Here is a 17,747-nt window from a genome sequence, read left to right as displayed (position 1 = left end):
AGATTTTACTATTGCATTCACTCGATTTATAAATTGTGTGCACGATTTACTTATTCCTTTCATTTAGGGGTGCTCTGATCACAAACAGCCGATCATTAAGCGCATCTCGTCAGTAAAGCCGGTTCTCTAATCAGCAGTTAATTCCATCAGGTGCGTGATTTCACATCGAGCAGCTGTTACTACACAGAGCCATTGTTAACTTAGAAGATGCGCAAATCCACATTAATTTTCAGCGTTTATTTGCGCATCTTCTCAGTTAACAACGGCTCTATGTAGTAACAGCTGCTCTATGTGAAATCACGCACCTGATGGAATTAACCGCTGATTAGAGAACCGGCTTTACTGACGAGATGCGCATTAACTATCGGCCAATCGTGATAGGAGCACCCCTAGTTTCCTCCGATTTAGCAAATCGAGGGAACGCAATAGTAAATCGAGAGAACGCAATAGTAATTGTTTGCATGTTTTAGTACATTGAGGGAATGAATTATATAAATCGTGCACACAATTTATTTATTTTTTTCTTGCATTTCATGTGCGGGGCTCCATAAAAATTGGCACAAAAAGTACCTGTTCTTAATAATTAAGAGACATTCTATTGATCAATAATTATTTTTGTTATTATTTTTAAAATAAATAAAAAAATAATAAGTTGGCATAAGGGACATATACCATCCAAGAAAAGCTCATTATTGTTTAGCATTTACATTATTAACATGTTTTGATAACTATTTATATGTCCCTAACAGGGTGGAATATTTTCATTGCCAGGTGTCTGAACAATCTACCCATAATTCTTATTTTTGAGTCCCCGAGCTTGACCAATATCCATTCCTAATAGCTAAACATGTCACTATTTTGGTAGAATGCAAAAAAAACCCATAAAAAATTATGTAACTTTTTTTCCAACACTTGTGAAGCCAAAATGTTACCGCACACCAGGAATGACTCTTTTATGCATTTTTTTGGTCCGTGTTTTTGTTGCATTTACACAGTTTTGACCAGCAGGCGTCACCAACGTGTGGTGTTTCCATAGACTGTATAAAAACCTTAAAAACGGGTGTTTCGAGCGCTTCGAAACCATGAATCATTTTACGAAGCAATTGGTTCCATTGATTCGAAGCTTCGAAATGGTTCGTTTTTCCCATCACCATAGGTTTGAGGAGGCCACGCCCAGACACAACGTCACGTCTGCCAGCCAATCGGTGCTGGTGTAATGAAGTAGGTCTTCTGAGGAATAAGCGGAAGGGGCGTATCCCATAGTGAGACACCTCACTTAATGCTATCAGAAAACCGGGGTTACGCAAGAAACCTATTGTGTTTTTTTCTCCACCTTTTCACATAGCTGTTTCAATCATATCTGCACTTCGTCGATATTTTTTGCGACTAATTTTGCTTTAAAAAACAATTAATTTGCTTCTCCGCCTCTCCAGTAGCGAATAATCTTCAATGCGCGTTTCCGAGCGCTAGCTGGTTAGCCGCGTTCGTTAAAGTCATTGAGAAAGAGCGCTAACTAGCCGTTAGCCTCCACTTTACCACTTACAAACCATGATTGCTACAGAAATGAGGTCTGACATGGGCAAAAACGCATCGGGAAGACGCTGTTTTAGCTGTCAGATGAAATAGGAAGGCATTTTGCTCAGTCTGGCTCAATACATTAGCGGTGTCTCATCGGATGCAGCGTAGAGAAACTGGATCAGTCGCCTCACTTTTCTGGATCTGGTACTTTAAATGAAGATCACACCATCAAAGGTAAGTATTTGACATTTGTAGAAGTCTAAGCGATTCGTATGGCCTTTGTAAGTTTGTTTACAACCCGCTTTTTTTGCTAGAAGCTACAAGCTAGCTTGATTTGGCCTAGATGGCTAAGTTAGCCGATTAACAACTTTCCTTACGTTAGTTAGCGATCTTTGTTCATACGCCAGATAGTTTATCTGATAATCGGAATCTGTCTTTACACTCCCGAAGTCCAAGTATTGAACATTTGTTCAGGTTTTAGGGCAATCTGTCAGTCGTTTAACCGGTAACGTTAACCCCGTGTAACCCCCGCTTTACATATCACTATCACTCTGGTTAGTCGTCTAAGTGACTTTTAATCAAGTTTTTTGTAGTTAATGTGAAGACCGTGATGGCACGCTACTCAGATTTGAGTTTGTTGATCAGTGTAAGGGCTTTCAGAAGGATGCTTTCGTCTTTTCCAGATTAATAATGGTCTCTGACCAGGTGTACAGTACAGTTTGTGAGAGTTTTCCTTCAGTGTCACCTGAAGGTTCAGCTTTGGTACTGTTAAATACATGATAAAAGTACATCCGGGACAGATGTGAGTGCATCGTGCACAGAGAAAGTCTCTTAAATAGTCTCATGGTTTGTTGCCTTTTTTCTATTGAGATTTTATAGGTAGATCAATGTCACTTCCTCCCACAGCAGTCTGAAAGTGTGATTGACGGTGGTCCTAGTTTAACAGGAGCTTTTTTTTCTTTCCTGTAATGCAGTTTATTTGTTGTTTTGCACAAACCTTATTTCAGTCACACTTGTATGCATTTACCTGGATATGCAGTATAGGCCTACATGCACAAAAGGGTCCAAAACCAGGGTCTGTACTGTAGCTTACGCTTTCATTTTCTCTCTCTTTACGCTTCATGCACAATCCAATATCCCTTTTCTTTCCATTTTATTGACATCATTTTGGAGTTTCATTGTTGCTGAAATGCAACTAATCTGCTGTAGTGTTGTTTGAGGGCTTCTTTTTTTATTATCTGTTCAGAAAATTAGTCAACATTTAGGTTAATTATAACTTTATGTAACCTAGGGAATAACTTATTAAACACTTGAGTATGTGTGGTTAAATTAGGTTTTGTTTAGTAGTAGGTGTGAAAACCTAGACTTACCTGTAAAAACCAATGTGACTCATTTTTGAATTAAAAAAGCGATCAGAAAACTAAGTACAAATGCATGCACTACATGCGCAGTATTGAGATGAGTTGTATTTTTTCTATATTGTTCCTCTTTTATTGTGATGTCTGTTCATCACAGTTTGTTTGCAGCCCTTCTGTTCATGTAGGACTCAAATGAGATTTTGATATGTGGGGAGATGCGTTTATTAACACTCATTACAAGTGAATAAAACGTTTTACAACTAATTAAGATTAAATTAAATTATATTGGATATCATGCATCCAGGTTAGTTTTTTTTTTTTTTTTTTTTGCATCTGTTCTTGTTTTGAAGCTGAAACAGTTGTGCATTTATGCCCATCTTACTCTGTTGATCCCTGTGGTAGTGTTTGTCTAATTCAGTATTTGTATGTCACTGTGTAAAATGATGGTTTAAGTTGAACGTTGTTTAGCATGGCTCCATTTAGGCACTCTGAAATTAGTTTGAAGTTGAATATCTAATGGGTAGCAAAAAACCAACAAGTATTTTTTTATTTCTTTTTGTGGCTTGGTCATAACTTGAGTGAAGTTGGTCTCAGTTTGCTGTACCTACTTTACACTTTTGTTCTTGTGGTCCTCACCAAATAAGTTAAATAATTTCTGGGACATGTAACACATTTTAACTTTGCAGTTTGAGAAGGTGTCACTGGCCGTTTTGAAAGCCATAAATTACAGGGAGCTGACCCACTACTGATTACACTGTAAGTAAGGACCAGTTATGTTGTGTTACAGCGCTTTATTATAAATTGGAAAATCTAATTGATGTAAAGCCATAATTGTTTTTGTTGTGAAAAGGTCGTTTAATGATCACAATCAATTACTGTACAGTAGTCCAGGGAATCTGTTGTATGTGTGATGTTTACCTGGCCTGATAAGAACCAGACATGCCATAGAAAAATATGAATGAAATGTCAAAAGCTACTGAAGATAATGTATTTTTTTATTTATTTAGCTATTACAAAACATACATCACTAGTCTTTGTTAGTATTGTTTTAGGTTGTTAAAAACAAATCTTATAATTTATTATATTATTATTATTCACTTTAAAACAGAATAATCACAGATCAGTAAACAGAAAAAAAACGAATATACCTTTTTGGACGTTGAATTAGATTTAGAAATAAAATGTCTATCTTAGTTGTACACAACATGTAAAATTTGAGTGACAAGCAGAATAATGAAATACACCTCTGAGGGTCATAGTTAATGTTTATACTTGCAAAGCCTTGTTCAGATATTTTGTGTGTTACAAACTTTATAAATTTTTATACAGGCCTATAAATTCTTATATCCCCTAAGTTCTAAAGCTGCTTATAAACCACAAAGAAACAGAACTCTGAATGCAGAGTCTGGTGCAGAATGTTATGTTGTTTCTGTTTTTACTGTGACATACATTAGTTTTGCTCTTGGTGAACGGCATGCAGTCCTTGACAACATGAATCATCATATTGAGAAATATGCCTTAGCAGAACAAAAAAAAAATACTCCTATATTTATCTCAATATTTTAATGTTATATTTATATATATATATATATATATATATATAAATGCAGAGCACAAATTCAGAGTATGGGTCACCATACTTGGCTGAATGTAATTTCACTATTCACTATATATATATATATATATGTATGTATATGTATATGTATATACATTATCAATTTAAAATGTCTGTAAATTAATGTTGTTGTTTTTTCCAATTGATTTAGTCTTTTGAAATGGTCGTTCGATTTAAGGCTGTTGAAGTGTTTCCATCCTCTGATATTTTGTGGATCACATGAATTCTTTGCCCTGCCTCAGTTAGGTCAGCTGAATCATTCTCCGCTCCTACACCATGAGTGGGGTCTGAGCTGCTATTTTGCTGTCAGGCTTCAATGTGGTGGATGCTTCATCTAAGTGTGCCAAAGTTCAATTTTATTTCTTGTTTATTTCTTGTTTTCTTATTGGAAAATGGGAGCTGCTCTGCCCTGGCAACAAAAGTAGGCTATTTGCATACTCTTCTGTGATTGGCTTGAACATTGATGGGCTTGCCAAATCACACTGTATCTTCTTGGTGATAGGCTATGCTAATTAGGTGCTGTTGCTGGGATTCTGAATAGTGGTGGGATTCTGTGTGACTGTGGTGCTTTGTGTTGCCTGGCAAGAGATGCTTGTATATGAACAAGTCTTTATAATTATCACAATTTACAGCTAAAAAGGGACAGATTTCTGACCAAATATTTTTGTACTTGACATGAAATTTGCAATGTTCATCTTTCTCTTTTTATTTGAAAAGTGAGACGAGAACTGCCCCCACCCCCCATTTATGTATAGTTATATAAACATTTTGTCTGTTTGTTACTATGGTTTAATGGTCCCACTTTATATTAGGTGGCCTTAACTACTATGTACTTACATAATAAAATAAGTACAATGTACTTATTGTGTTCATATTGTATTGTAAAACACTTTTGCTGCTATTGAGGTGGGATGGGGTAAGGTTAGGGAGAGGGTTGGAGGTATGGGTAAGTTTAAGGGTGGGTTAAGGTGTAAAGTATGGGTCAACAGTGTAATTATAAATGTAATTACAGAAATTAAATACAGATGTAATTACGTGTAGTTTTTTTTACATATAAGTACAATGTAAAAACATGTATGTATGTACACAATAAGTACATTGTACTAAATTATTAATTAAAATGTAAGTACATAGTAGTTAAGGCCACTTAATATAAAGTGGGTCCGGTTTAATTGTTAGTGCCTTTATTTTTTTCTGGCATTTATCATGGTAATGTGTTTTGCTATGTTTTGATAAACAAGATTCATAATCCATAGATTTTTGTACTTAATTATATATGCACTTTCTATTCAATTGTGTTTTAGTGCTACAAGCCTATTGGTAATTTTTGTTACATTAAAATTAGAGGTGTATCGGTACACACATTTGTACTAAAAATTTTCAGTACAGGCCTTTCGGTTTGGTACACTACGCATGTGTACTGAACACATACAGCATTGTTTGAACCAGTGCACGAGCAGAACTTCATTGGAAACTTAGTTTTATATATTGTTGCTTTTTTTAAAAGAAGCAGAGTATGGAGTCAATATAATGCTGCATATATATGCAAAAAAACATTTTTTAATTAAATTTGCAAACGAAAACGAAAGTATCGAGAAAAATAAATTTGGTTTTTGCAAACAAAAATAAAGAACTGCAAAATATAAATGAAACCGTGTAAAAGCAATGATTTTGCAATACATATTTTCCATGGTTATATCTACTAATTTATTTGCAACGTTTCTTTTATTTTGCGTTTCAGTCAGGTTTGTGCTTGCGATACCGTTTTGTTCCTTGCGCTTCACGTTTCTGCGCATCTGACTTTCTGGCACTGCTTTGACGTGGGGGTGGAGTCAAGGGATGGTCATTAAAATGTGTATGGTTTCATTTGGTTAACTAAATGTGTATAAACAGTGTTTAAAATCTTGAGGGAGGACGGCAGTTTTTTGTTTTGTTTTTTGTTCACATTAGTTCAGAGTTACTGATAGTTTCAATGTAAAAGAATGCAATTAACTTCATAAACTATAACTTGCATCATTAAAAAGGTTTACGACTCAAGTTTCATATCGATCTCAACTTCGTTTTGCATTTATATAACTCCTGGCATGAATTAAGAAATGACTGTCACTGTAAGATTAAAAAAAAGAAATCTTTGGTTTAGTTTTGTCTAACATCCAAGAGTATAAACAAAACCATGTGACCATAGCAACCTGAGATTATCAGAGATTGATCAAATATTTTGTCTTTTATGTAATATTTGTGTATATTAGGCTATTATTATCATTATAAAGGCTAACCGTATATAATAATAAGAATGATAATAACAATGTTAGAATTATATTATATAATATTATATTGCTAGTATATGCTACCATATATTTTGTAAATTCTGTAAACGCCTGACAATAAAGTTTTGACTTCATTGCATTTACCCCTGTATGTGACAAAAAAATGAGTGCTGGAGATATACTTCTAATTAAAGCAGCGTCTTTACTGATGAGATGCATTATGGGTAATTTACATGTTACATTTACAAGTGTAGCTTGTTATATTATAAACCCCTAAACTGTCACTCACATTTTTGAACAAAGACTTTATAGTGCACGTTCCAAACTTACATTTTTATAATTCATGAATGAAAACATTTTGTAACATGATATTGATGTAATGGTAATGCAATGTCTGGTTTTAAAGGATGAATTTTGAGATTTTAAGTTTTCAGTTGATAAATAATTTAGGTATGTACGATCACGATTTTTCATGGCCGAAAAAAATAAAAAAAATAAAAATTTAGGGTAATGATTCACATCTATTAGGGCTGAACGATATATCGTTATCGTATCTATATCTAGATATGAACTTTCAAGATATTAATATAGAAAAAAGCAACGATATAGACGATATAGATTTCCCCTCTCCGCGCTCGCCCTGCATACAACTCTGGCAGTCACAACAAACATCAGTTTTACGAGTGCCCTTGAATGCACCGCTAAAGCCAGCGCGCACACACGAGAGGGGGGGCGGCGTTTCCATGGTAACGCATCATTGCTTGTCGCGTGACACACTGCAGCAACAACAGCTCTGAATGAATGATGATCTGCTTTTATATCATTTTTCCTTTTTTATTCAGAATATTCACAAATGTGTTAGTTATGGCATGAAATAGCTGATATTCCGATTGTCAAATACATGCAAGTGGAAGTATATTGTTGTTTAAACACCTTTATAATGATCGCGTTAGTTGAGCTCTATGCGCGATGGGCGCCGCCGTTTGTGCCGTAGAAGCAGTTCAGAGAATCGGATCTGTTGGATTTACAACCTCTATGTTTACAACATGTGAATTCATCCACTTATCCCGAAATACTTAAAAGTAAGTGGCTGGTGAACTGGGAATAGAATAGAGTAAACATTGAAGTTACTTACACAAATAAAACGTGTCGAATTATAATAGAAAGGATTATTATTACCTCTTCCATTGACATCAGTGTGTATTTTATAAACTCTAAATGTATAGTTTTTTAGTACTTATGTGAATTTATTTGTTTGAAAACTAAAATAAACAGTATGTGTTTGAAAACACTGAAAAGTTGTGACCTCTTCGTCTGGCGCGATTCGCGCGAATGATTTCAATGTAAAGTCTTGCGGTGCAGTAGACGAGTTAGGAGTTATGAATAGGACCTGAGAGCTGAGAGCGACCGGCTTTTGTGGTGGAAATTGGCAGTAATACCCCCACCTTGCGCAGCTGTACCTGAGTGTCCCTGGGACATCAGTGCGGTCGGAGCACGTCTTCTAAACAGCTGGACATATAGTGAATAAAAAACGCTCTGCTCTGGACTCCGAAAATGTTGATCGACTTGTTTTCCTGTCCAATGAATTTGTTATGGCCTTATTTTGCGCCTTTTTGCGCATTACAATATGTCGGTAACGTTCAATAAAAAAAACACGCATGGCCTGTTCTCAAGTCCATTTAAAGTTTCATTTTTTGAACAGTGTTTTTAAATGGATTGAATTATTAAAAATAATCTTGGAGATTTTTGAATTGCCTAAATCATAAATGAAGCCTGCAGTGATGTTTTTCTTTTGTTATGGCAGTCGTCCCCTCTGCATATATATTTTTTCGAGAATGTTGCACTCCTGTTGCCGTTTGTTATTCTTCATGAAAGTTCATGCCAATAAATAAGAAATATTGCTGACTTGTGTGTTTCCAGCGCTCTTTAAGTTCGTCCGTTATTTGACGTTGAAAAAGGTAACCTTTTTTTTTTTTTTTTTTTTTTGACATGGAAAATAGATTTTACAATCGATTCAATGAACACTTATGTCTTAAAAATCCAAAATGATTTTTTCACAAAAGTGACAGCACTAGCTCTGAGCGCGCCTGTCTCTGGCCACCCCCCCAGCCCCCCCTGTTCCAACGTCTATGCACACTGTACAGAGACAGTGGATAAATTAGAAAGAAAGAAATGAGTGCGGGAGATAATGTGGCCGGTGGCAGTGCAGAATCTCACTTGGTGCCAAAACATAAATCATCTTCCATAATTTGGAAGTATTTTGGATTCAGAAAAGACGATGTAAACCAGAGTGACGTGTTGTGCAGGTCGTGCTTAGCAAAAGAACACGTAGTCATATCGTATCGATATCGAGATATTACATTTTGTCCATATCGTTCAGCCCTAACATCTATATTTTTTTTACTTGAGCCAATTAAAAATAAATAACTTATTGTCTTAAAATATATATGTGAATCATTACCTTAAAATTTTTTAATTGGATGAATGAAACACTTTTTAGGTGATTTCAGGTGACTTTAAAATCAAATTAAGTATTAAATAAAAATAATCATCCTAATGCAGAACTGACGTTTACTTCTGGCTTTTCAAATGTGTATGCAAGTTCTACTTTAGAAAAATAATTTCTGATGATTTCAAAAATATGATGGAGAAAAAGGCAATGAAGAAGCCTTTTTATTTTTTATTTTTTTTTTAAACCCTTTAACTGTCACCCCGTCCCGTATATGGGATGCCTACATTTACTTCACTATATTACAATGAAATCTAATCTAATCTTAACAAACTATGTATCGTTGGAAAGGTCTAAGACTCCAAAATATATATTTTACCAATGTTTTTTGTTAAAAATTATGTAGGAAAAGTAATAGATTAATGTATGACAAGAGTGCACCCTCAAAAATCTACATTATAACAGGAGTTCTGACCTTTGTTAAAGAAATAGATAGCAATCAAATTTAAGTTTTGCCTCTGTTATTAAATGTAACCTTAAAGTAGGCCTAATATAAAAAGCTCACTATATTAGGGCATAAGCTGAGGTCAATTTTTTAATTGTAGAGTTTTAATTAAAACTGAGTTTATATAAAGAAAGAGCAAGTTGTTCAGTAAACCACTGTTTAAAAATAAAAATAAAAATGTTCCCCTGCTGTACTTAAACTTTACCGAACCTTGACATCAAAATCAAAGTACCTACCGAACCGTCATGTTTGTGTACCATTACACCCCTAATAAAAATCTCTGAGATGGTTTTGCTCTCCTAAAGCAGAGAGAAAAGGATAGTCTGAAAGAGGTTTGCGGTTCAAAGGATCACAGGGAGAGAGAGGAGAATTTAGTTCTAACACTCACACTAATTTAGCTTCACTTTTTTTTAGGGGGAGAGACCTCAGCATGCAAACCTTCGTCTGTCCGGCTTGCACCCTCTCTTTCTTTCCATGCTGCTGGTCTTCAGATGGCTGCTCCCATGCCTCATTCACACCAGCAGTACAGTGACTGTCAACAGCAGAGTACAGATCAGTCTGTCACTGTACTGCCATACAGTGATCAGGCACAAGCACTCACTGCCAGCCAGGTACTGGATGCTCCGCTCCTGTTTATGCACTTAGTATTTTTTTTTTTTGCATTGTGAATAAACATGGCTGAAGTACGCTCAATTATTGCACTTTGTAAAATTAATTCTTCCTGTTACTCGACGCTTAGCCTTTGGATTATTTTACCTCTTAATCAAAAGTATTTGGATTTGTAAAAAAAATAATAATAAAAAAAAAATATATATATATATATAAAATAAAAAAACGTGGATTTTAAATGTGACATTTATAATTTTATATATATATATATATATATATATATGTGTCACATTTAAAATCCACGTTTTCCCTTCTTTTTTTGCAGAGGCACATGCCCCAGAGCTTTCGTGATCCCACTTTAGCTCCTTTGAGGAAGCTCTCCATAGACCTGATCAAAACCTACAAACACATCAATGAGGTAATGTTTCTTTGTTTTCCTTGCAGTATTACAGTATAAATTAAAGCTAAAAGTAGTAAAAAAGATCAAAATTATGATAACTGATCATAAGTAGACATGCACTGAAAAGTATTTTAGCAAGTTTTAACACTAATAAATGATAAAGTTCTGAGCACAACAATGCTCAGTGACTTCTGTATTGAGTCTAATGTTGTGAAGCTTGCTTGCTCTCCTTTTGTTTAGGTGTATTATGCAAAAAAGAAACGACGGCATCAACAGGGTCAAGGTGAGGACTCCAGCCACAAGAAAGAGAGGAAAGTCTTCAACGATGGCTACGATGATGAGAACTATGACTACATTGTCAAGAATGGGGAAAAATGGATGGACCGCTATGAAATTGACTCTTTAATTGGAAAAGGGTCATTTGGACAGGTATGACGTCAAGAGTCTCTTAAGTAGTTTATTTTGGAAAGGAAGAAAACTTATTTCAAGATTTTAAATGGTAGGAAATGGGGATATTATTAGCGCTTGCCCTGACAAAATAGAGGCTAAATTATTGTTTTGGACTTAGAACACAAAATCCATAGCTGCCAAAATAATGCACTGTGTATTCATTATTTCAGAGTATTTTGAATATCTTGGAAGTAAACCAAACTTAAGTATTGTCTTATGAATGTAATTGATGGCTGTTTTTTAGGTTGTAAAAGCTTACGACCGAGCTGAGCAAGAGTGGGTAGCAATTAAGATTATCAAGAACAAGAAGGCCTTTCTGAATCAAGCTCAGATTGAAGTACGTCTTCTCGAGCTCATGAACAAACATGACACAGAGATGAAATACTATATAGGTAAGGAATCTGTTCAGGTCTTTGATAGAATTTCACAATCTTTGCATACATTGCATTGCTTCAAATTTAAATCTAAACTTTTTTTTTTGTTCTTTTTTTTGTTTTTTGTTTTTTTGGCCTCAGTACATTTGAAACGGCACTTCATGTTCCGGAATCATCTTTGCTTAGTATTTGAAATGTTGTCGTACAACCTGTATGACTTGTTACGGAACACGAACTTCAGAGGTGTCTCTTTGAATCTGACGCGGAAGTTCGCCCAGCAGTTGTGTACAGCGCTACTGTTTCTCGCCACACCGGAGCTCAGCATCATCCACTGTGACCTAAAGCCAGAGAACATCCTGCTATGTAACCCCAAGAGAAGTGCCATCAAAATAGTGGACTTTGGGAGCTCCTGCCAACTGGGACAAAGGGTACTGTGAATCGTCTTATTTTTTTGTATGCGTGGAAATTGTCACAGAATGCTTAAAGTTATTAATTCCGTATTCCTTCTCCATTAGATATACCAGTACATCCAGAGTCGATTCTACCGCTCCCCTGAAGTGTTATTGGGAATGCCGTATGACCTGGCCATAGATATGTGGTCTCTGGGATGTATTCTGGTGGAAATGCATACAGGAGAACCTCTATTTAGTGGAGCCAATGAGGTAATGAGCGCTATGATTTATTATTATTATTTATGATTAGAACAATTCAAATTTTTATGTTTCCTGTTTCCCTGAACTCCATAAATAAGTGTTAGGGGTGACAACTACATTTAAATTTTAAGTTAGGGGTTTTCAAACTTTTTGGAACCAGGGACCCCTTACAGGAGAGAAACATTTTCAAGGACCCCCTCCCCGCATTTAGGGCCCTCTGAAATCCATTAATTTTTTTCCCCAAATTTTTGCCCTATGAAATGAAATTTTTTCTTTGTTTTATTGTTACTTTAATTTTGTGTTTTAGCATGTCTAATTATTTAAAAGCATAAAAACTTATATTATCATTTTTTTCTTACAGTAAATTTTTCTAGATATAAAATGAAGGCATAAAACATTCATTTAATTTATCTTTTAATTACTGAAAATGAAGCAAACATTATTTTTTGGTAAACAAAGAGGATTTACTATTAAAATTAAAACTATTAAATTTATTTAAAATAATATTTGTTTGTTTCTTTTTAGTAGTAGTAGACTATGTACATTCTGCTGAACAGTAGTAATACATTTCTGGCAAAAACTTGTCTTTAAACTAAGCCAGACTTTTATTTTGACGGGTTGACGTGAATACCTTTACAGTTCTGTGTATGTGATATGACATTAGGTTTAATCAAATCAAACGGTCAAATGCTCATGAAGTGTCTCAGAGCAGTTCTGGAGAGACCGCATTAACAGAGATACCCATGGGTCGTCCGTCACCTTTTTCCACACATAATGGGTTGAAGTGTTTACATTTTGCATATTGTAAACAAATTAAATGCATTATACAAGTCACTTTGGAATATAAATTATACAACGTTTCAGATGATAAAAAATGTAACTTTGTAGTCTGGAAAACACAAATAGCAAATCATTTTGCAGAACCCCTGGTTATGGGCCATGTAACCCAGTTTGAAAACCCCTCCCCTAAGTTATTGTTTAATGTATGTACAGAAAAGAGGAGTCAGATTCTACATTAGGACTGTTATAGAAAAAAATGCAGTCTGATAAAACAAGCCTATTCTTTTAATGAAAGGTGGACCAAATGAACAAAATTGTTGAAGTACTTGGGATCCCACCCAATCACATTATGGACCTAGCACCAAAAGCCAGGAAGTTCTTTGAGAAGTTGTCAGATGGGACATGGAGTATTAAGAAGACCAAAGACGGAAAAAGGGTATGTGTCATTAATATTTTAAAGTAGAATCACTGCTGTGAGAATTTAGTTTTAATGCAGCTTTTCTGGGAATGCTTGTTGTTGTTGTGCTAGAACATCTTTCTGTTTTTCTGTGAGCAGTACAAACCTCCAGCGTCTCGAAAGCTCCAAGTCATCTTGGGAGTTGAATGTGGCGGACCAGGCAGTCGTCGGGTGGGAGAATCCGGACACGCAGTAGCTGACTACTTGAAGTTCAAGGACCTCATTCTCAGAATGCTGGACTACGACCCCAAGACCAGAATTCAGCCCTACTATGCCCTCCAGCACAGCTTCTTCAAGAAGACCACGGATGAAGGAACCAACACAAGCAGTAGTGTGTCAACAAGTCCTGCTCTCGAGCAGTCGCAGTCATCAGGGACCACTTCTAGTACATCCTCAAGCTCAGGTTTTACTACAACTGAATCTGTTCTGGTCTCTAAGCTCTTGAATGTAACTGGCTTGATAGTAGTGTGTTTGTCGATTTAAAGCTTAACGCAGTTCATTTGCTCTGCTCCAGGAGGATCGACTGGAACTAGCACCAGTGGCAGAGCAAGATCCGATCCATCTCATCACCACCGGCACAGCGGCGGTCATTTTGGCAAAGCCATGCCAGCCATAGACTGTGACAACCTTTGCCCTCAGGTGAGCCCACCTGGTCGATCTTGTCAAGTAATTAAAACAAATCAAAGTTTGGCGTTCATGACTGAACAATGTTTTTCCTCGTTTGTACAGGCGAGACCGCCTTATCACCCGCCAGTAGTATGGCCTGGAGTCGTAGGAACAGAACCTGTCACTGTAGAAACTCATCCAGTCCAGGAAACCACTTTTCATGTGCCTCCCCAGCACCCCAAAGCATTGCACCCCCCTCACCATCACCATCACCATCACCATGGACAGGTCATAGCAACCCGACCACGGCCGCGACTCTACAACTCGCCCAGCAACAGCGCCTCCACCCAGGATTCCATGGAGGTGGTGCACGGTCATCTGTCCATGACATCCCTGTCTTCCTCAGCATCCTCTTCCTCCACATCTTCCTCTTCCACAGGACACCAAGGACACCAGGCTTACCAGCTCCGCCAGCTTCCTGCCAGCACCCTGAACTTTAGTCAAAATGGGAGTATGAGAATGGGTTTGGGTGCCTTCTCAAATCCTCGCCAAGAGACTGGTATGGCCGGGCAACCCACGTACCCTGTTGCCACAAACACAGGACCTGGTCACTTTATAGCAGAGGGACACCTGGGCATGAGACAAGGCATCGATAGGGAAGATTCTCCGATGACTGGAGTCTGTGTTCAGCAGAGCTCGCTGGCCAGCTCGTGACTTTAGCAGAAATGGGTGTGAATTTTTTTTTTTTTTCTTATTTTGTTTTCCCCTTTTTTTTACGGTCGTATTTTCGTTTTCTCCTGTTTTCTTTCTTTTATTTTTTTCAGTTTTTTTCAAAAGGTGCATAGAGAATAAAAGCTGCTCACTTCTGAGGGGAGATATCACTGAGCCGCTACAAATTGAAGAGTATTTAAAAAGTATATGTATTTCCATAATTTTACATTGTGTATTTCTAGATAAGTTATTAATACTGAAAAGAACCATGGTGAAACTGAGACATTCATCTGCCGATTCACTCGCCTGCGTACAGTACTTATTTACCATCTGTTACATCGGAAACTAGGAGATTTGTTTCCATTTGTCCCTTATTTTCATTCAATACAGTGAGCATTTCAGAGCTGAGAGCTGTCTTACAGCTTTTTTATGTGAAGCAATGCAAAACATTTTAGTTCAAGCAAGTGATACATTGGACATTATAATTTGGCTGGTCGTTCTTTTATTTACCCTTTAAGTGAAACTTCTCTAAAGAGCTGTGTGTGTTTAAACCTGTAGTGTGTCAAGGAAGCAGAACTTGCAGTGATATTTGGTGTTGTCTGTATCGTGTAACTCTTCGAGAGGGAGCACATAGCTGCGGAGCTCCAGCGGTGAGAAGGAGCGGGTGTTAGACCGGCAGGTGCAGTACTCTTCAGGCCTGGAGTCCTCCAGACAGGAGGACTTCGACTACATACAGCAACTCGAGGAGGAGGTGCGCTGAGGAGCGACGAGGGGGACAGATCCGGATCAGATCCAGATGGATCTTGGGCTGTTGTCGAGAACCCTTTGGCCTTATGACTTTTGGACACTGACTGAAAAGGAGCTGGACTTTAGTGTGGAATAGAGATGATGGCTGTCCTCTATTTTTAACATTTAAAGAGTCCTTAATTGGTTCGAGAAGGTGAAGGAGAATGGTTAATCAGAGGCCTTTATTTAGCAGATTTCTCATTTAGGGGACTCCAAATTGCAGGGTCTTGCTCAAACATCCCTAACATGACTTCCTAGAATTGAAGAGGTTGGATTTCACACAGAAGGTATTAAATCCCATTAATTGGCTTTTTTTTTTTTTTGCTCTTTTTATTTCCCGTCAAGCATGTGGTTCCCATTGAAAAATACATTGCATAAATTTGTCTCTTTGTGTTGAACACAAGACATGTAATGAGATTTATTTGACTGCCTTTTTTTCTCCTCTTGAATTATGCTGTGAATTTTACACACATTACTTTTTTTTTTTAATTGCAGTCTTTCTTTTTTATATATATACCAAAGCAGTTTTTTTTATAGCACTAGGTGTCTGTAAGAAATAATGTAGCAGTTCACCACTTCAGCCCAAGGTTCATCAAAGTCCATATTAGTCTGTATACTCTCTCAAACTGGAACTTTTGATGAACTTCGTGTTTTGATGTTAACAAAATACTGAAATTGGTTTAATATATGGATAAACCTCCCCGGTTTGTTACCTTTTTCATTAGTTTTTCCTGTCAAGGGGAGGGAAGCCACACTGATGGTTACTCTGCAGGCTACAGAGTAGCTGAGAGATCACAAATTATTCTGAGGAGAGAAAAGTCTTTTGATTTGTATTTACCTGATCAGTCAGTGATGCTGCCTTTTATACCTAATTTGATGAACATGCTAATTTCTACCTTTTTAAATCTAAGTGGCTACTTTTATTTATTTAGGCAGTCTACTGTAGCTACTGTGAACTCGGAGTCTGAGTTGAATTTGTTATCAAGTGATTGGTTGGATGCTTGCATCAGATGTACTATTCAAAGGGAAACTAGAGGTGACGCCTGCCACACATGCATGTTCTGAAGAGGATAAGTGTTTATAGTCACCATTCAGTCACATTAAGGATAGCTTTGCTCACTCTGATTTTTATATCTGAGGTTGTGAGACCCCCGCCACCACCTAGTTTCTAACTTTAGGTCGAAATTCTTCAAAGGATCCCTGTTTGCTGTCACTTTCAATCTAGCAGTTTTCACAGACCGTGGGACACTATCCTGCCAGAAAGTGTGCAGCGTTCACATTCGCAGATTTTTCCTTTTCACAAAGACATCACTTTCAGTCGGAATCATGTTTAGTATATTTACAAATCTCACAGTGGCTAGTGGTAATCAAAATAAAAAATGAAAAAGTTGACCTGAATGTTAGCTTGATTTCAAAATGTGTATAAACATAAACATTCGAGTGCAGTTTGCTGAAGTTGACACAAACATTCCAAAAAATCTAAACATTACAGAAACTTTTAAAGCGTGCACTTGTTTCAGCTGTTACTAAATGAGACTTGATTTAGTGCAGTTTACATGAAATGCAGCCCCTTTTTAATAGTTGAAATAGAATTTATGTATATATTTATATTTTTTTAAATAAAGGAAGTATAGAACTCGGTACATTGCTCCTGCTGGTATGTCAATTACATTTGACACGTGTTTGTTTATCTGTTTATTTTATTTTTTAAACCCTTCTTGTCTTACTTGGTCATTGGACCAAAACTGCTTTTAGTCAGAGGCATTTGCCATCAACAGGACAACATTAAAAGGTAGGGTTTATAACTTTACACAAGGCCTGACTCATGTATGTCCACACCTTTTCTGCTGCTCATGGTGTGCTGGGTCTGTTTCCGCCTTTCTCAGTCACAGATGCACACGATCGTGGATTTTAATTCAACATTCTTCTGCCTTTTTCTTTTCAGATATTCTTGACCCTTTTCATGCAACATGCGCTATGTAATTCAACACCATGGGGAAAGGATACGTGTCCACAGATTGTAAGATCTAGTCAAGACTTTGCTGTGTATATGAAAATGCCCTTTGTATTATATTCAAACAGTCTTATGTATGATATATAAAAATAACTTAATTTATGCGCTCTTGGTTTTTTCCTTCATTCCCCCCTTGTTGCTTCAGCATTTCTTCCTGTAGCTCTTACAAAAATTTGACAAACGTGTTAAATCAAG

At 36.6% G+C, this 17,747-nt stretch overlaps 1 protein-coding gene across 2 annotated transcripts; it reads left to right on the top strand.

The window, feature by feature from the left end:
* The first annotated feature begins 1,237 nt into the window (after positions 1-1,237).
* On the top strand, positions 1,238-17,660 carry LOC128029281 (dual specificity tyrosine-phosphorylation-regulated kinase 1A-like). Of its 2 annotated transcripts, XR_008187327.1 has the most exons (12): positions 1,256-1,752; positions 10,127-10,323; positions 10,647-10,739; positions 10,962-11,150; positions 11,416-11,563; positions 11,687-11,973; positions 12,061-12,207; positions 13,274-13,414; positions 13,535-13,838; positions 13,950-14,074; positions 14,165-15,825; positions 17,484-17,660. XR_008187327.1 is itself a non-coding variant. In XM_052616965.1 (11 exons), exons 2-11 carry the CDS (start codon positions 10,204-10,206, stop codon positions 14,753-14,755), a joined length of 2,145 nt encoding a protein of 714 aa, XP_052472925.1. In that variant the 5' UTR covers positions 1,238-1,752; positions 10,127-10,203; the 3' UTR covers positions 14,756-17,660. The 2 variants fall into 2 exon arrangements, 1 of the variants encoding a protein (XP_052472925.1); XM_052616965.1 differs by having other exon boundaries at positions 1,238-1,752; positions 14,165-17,660.
* The last annotated feature ends 87 nt before the right edge of the window (positions 17,661-17,747 follow it).

Source organism: Carassius gibelio, chromosome A15 (genome assembly GCF_023724105.1).
Source record: "Carassius gibelio isolate Cgi1373 ecotype wild population from Czech Republic chromosome A15, carGib1.2-hapl.c, whole genome shotgun sequence".
Taxonomy (NCBI): Eukaryota; Metazoa; Chordata; class Actinopteri; order Cypriniformes; family Cyprinidae; genus Carassius; species Carassius gibelio.
The sequence above is the reverse complement of the archived record's forward strand: the minus strand, read 5'-3'. Positions and strand labels throughout refer to the sequence as shown.

Excerpts from the sequence above, each read along its gene's own strand:
- LOC128029281 (XM_052616965.1), top strand. The coding sequence starts at position 10,204 with ATGGCTGCTCCCATGCCTCATTCACACCAGCAGTACAGTGACTGTCAA. Across the intron at positions 10,324-10,646 it reads AAGCACTCACTGCCAGCCAG|AGGCACATGCCCCAGAGCTT; the intron begins GTACTGGATGCT and ends CTTTTTTTGCAG. Across the intron at positions 12,208-13,273 it reads TATTTAGTGGAGCCAATGAG|GTGGACCAAATGAACAAAAT; the intron begins GTAATGAGCGCT and ends TTTTAATGAAAG.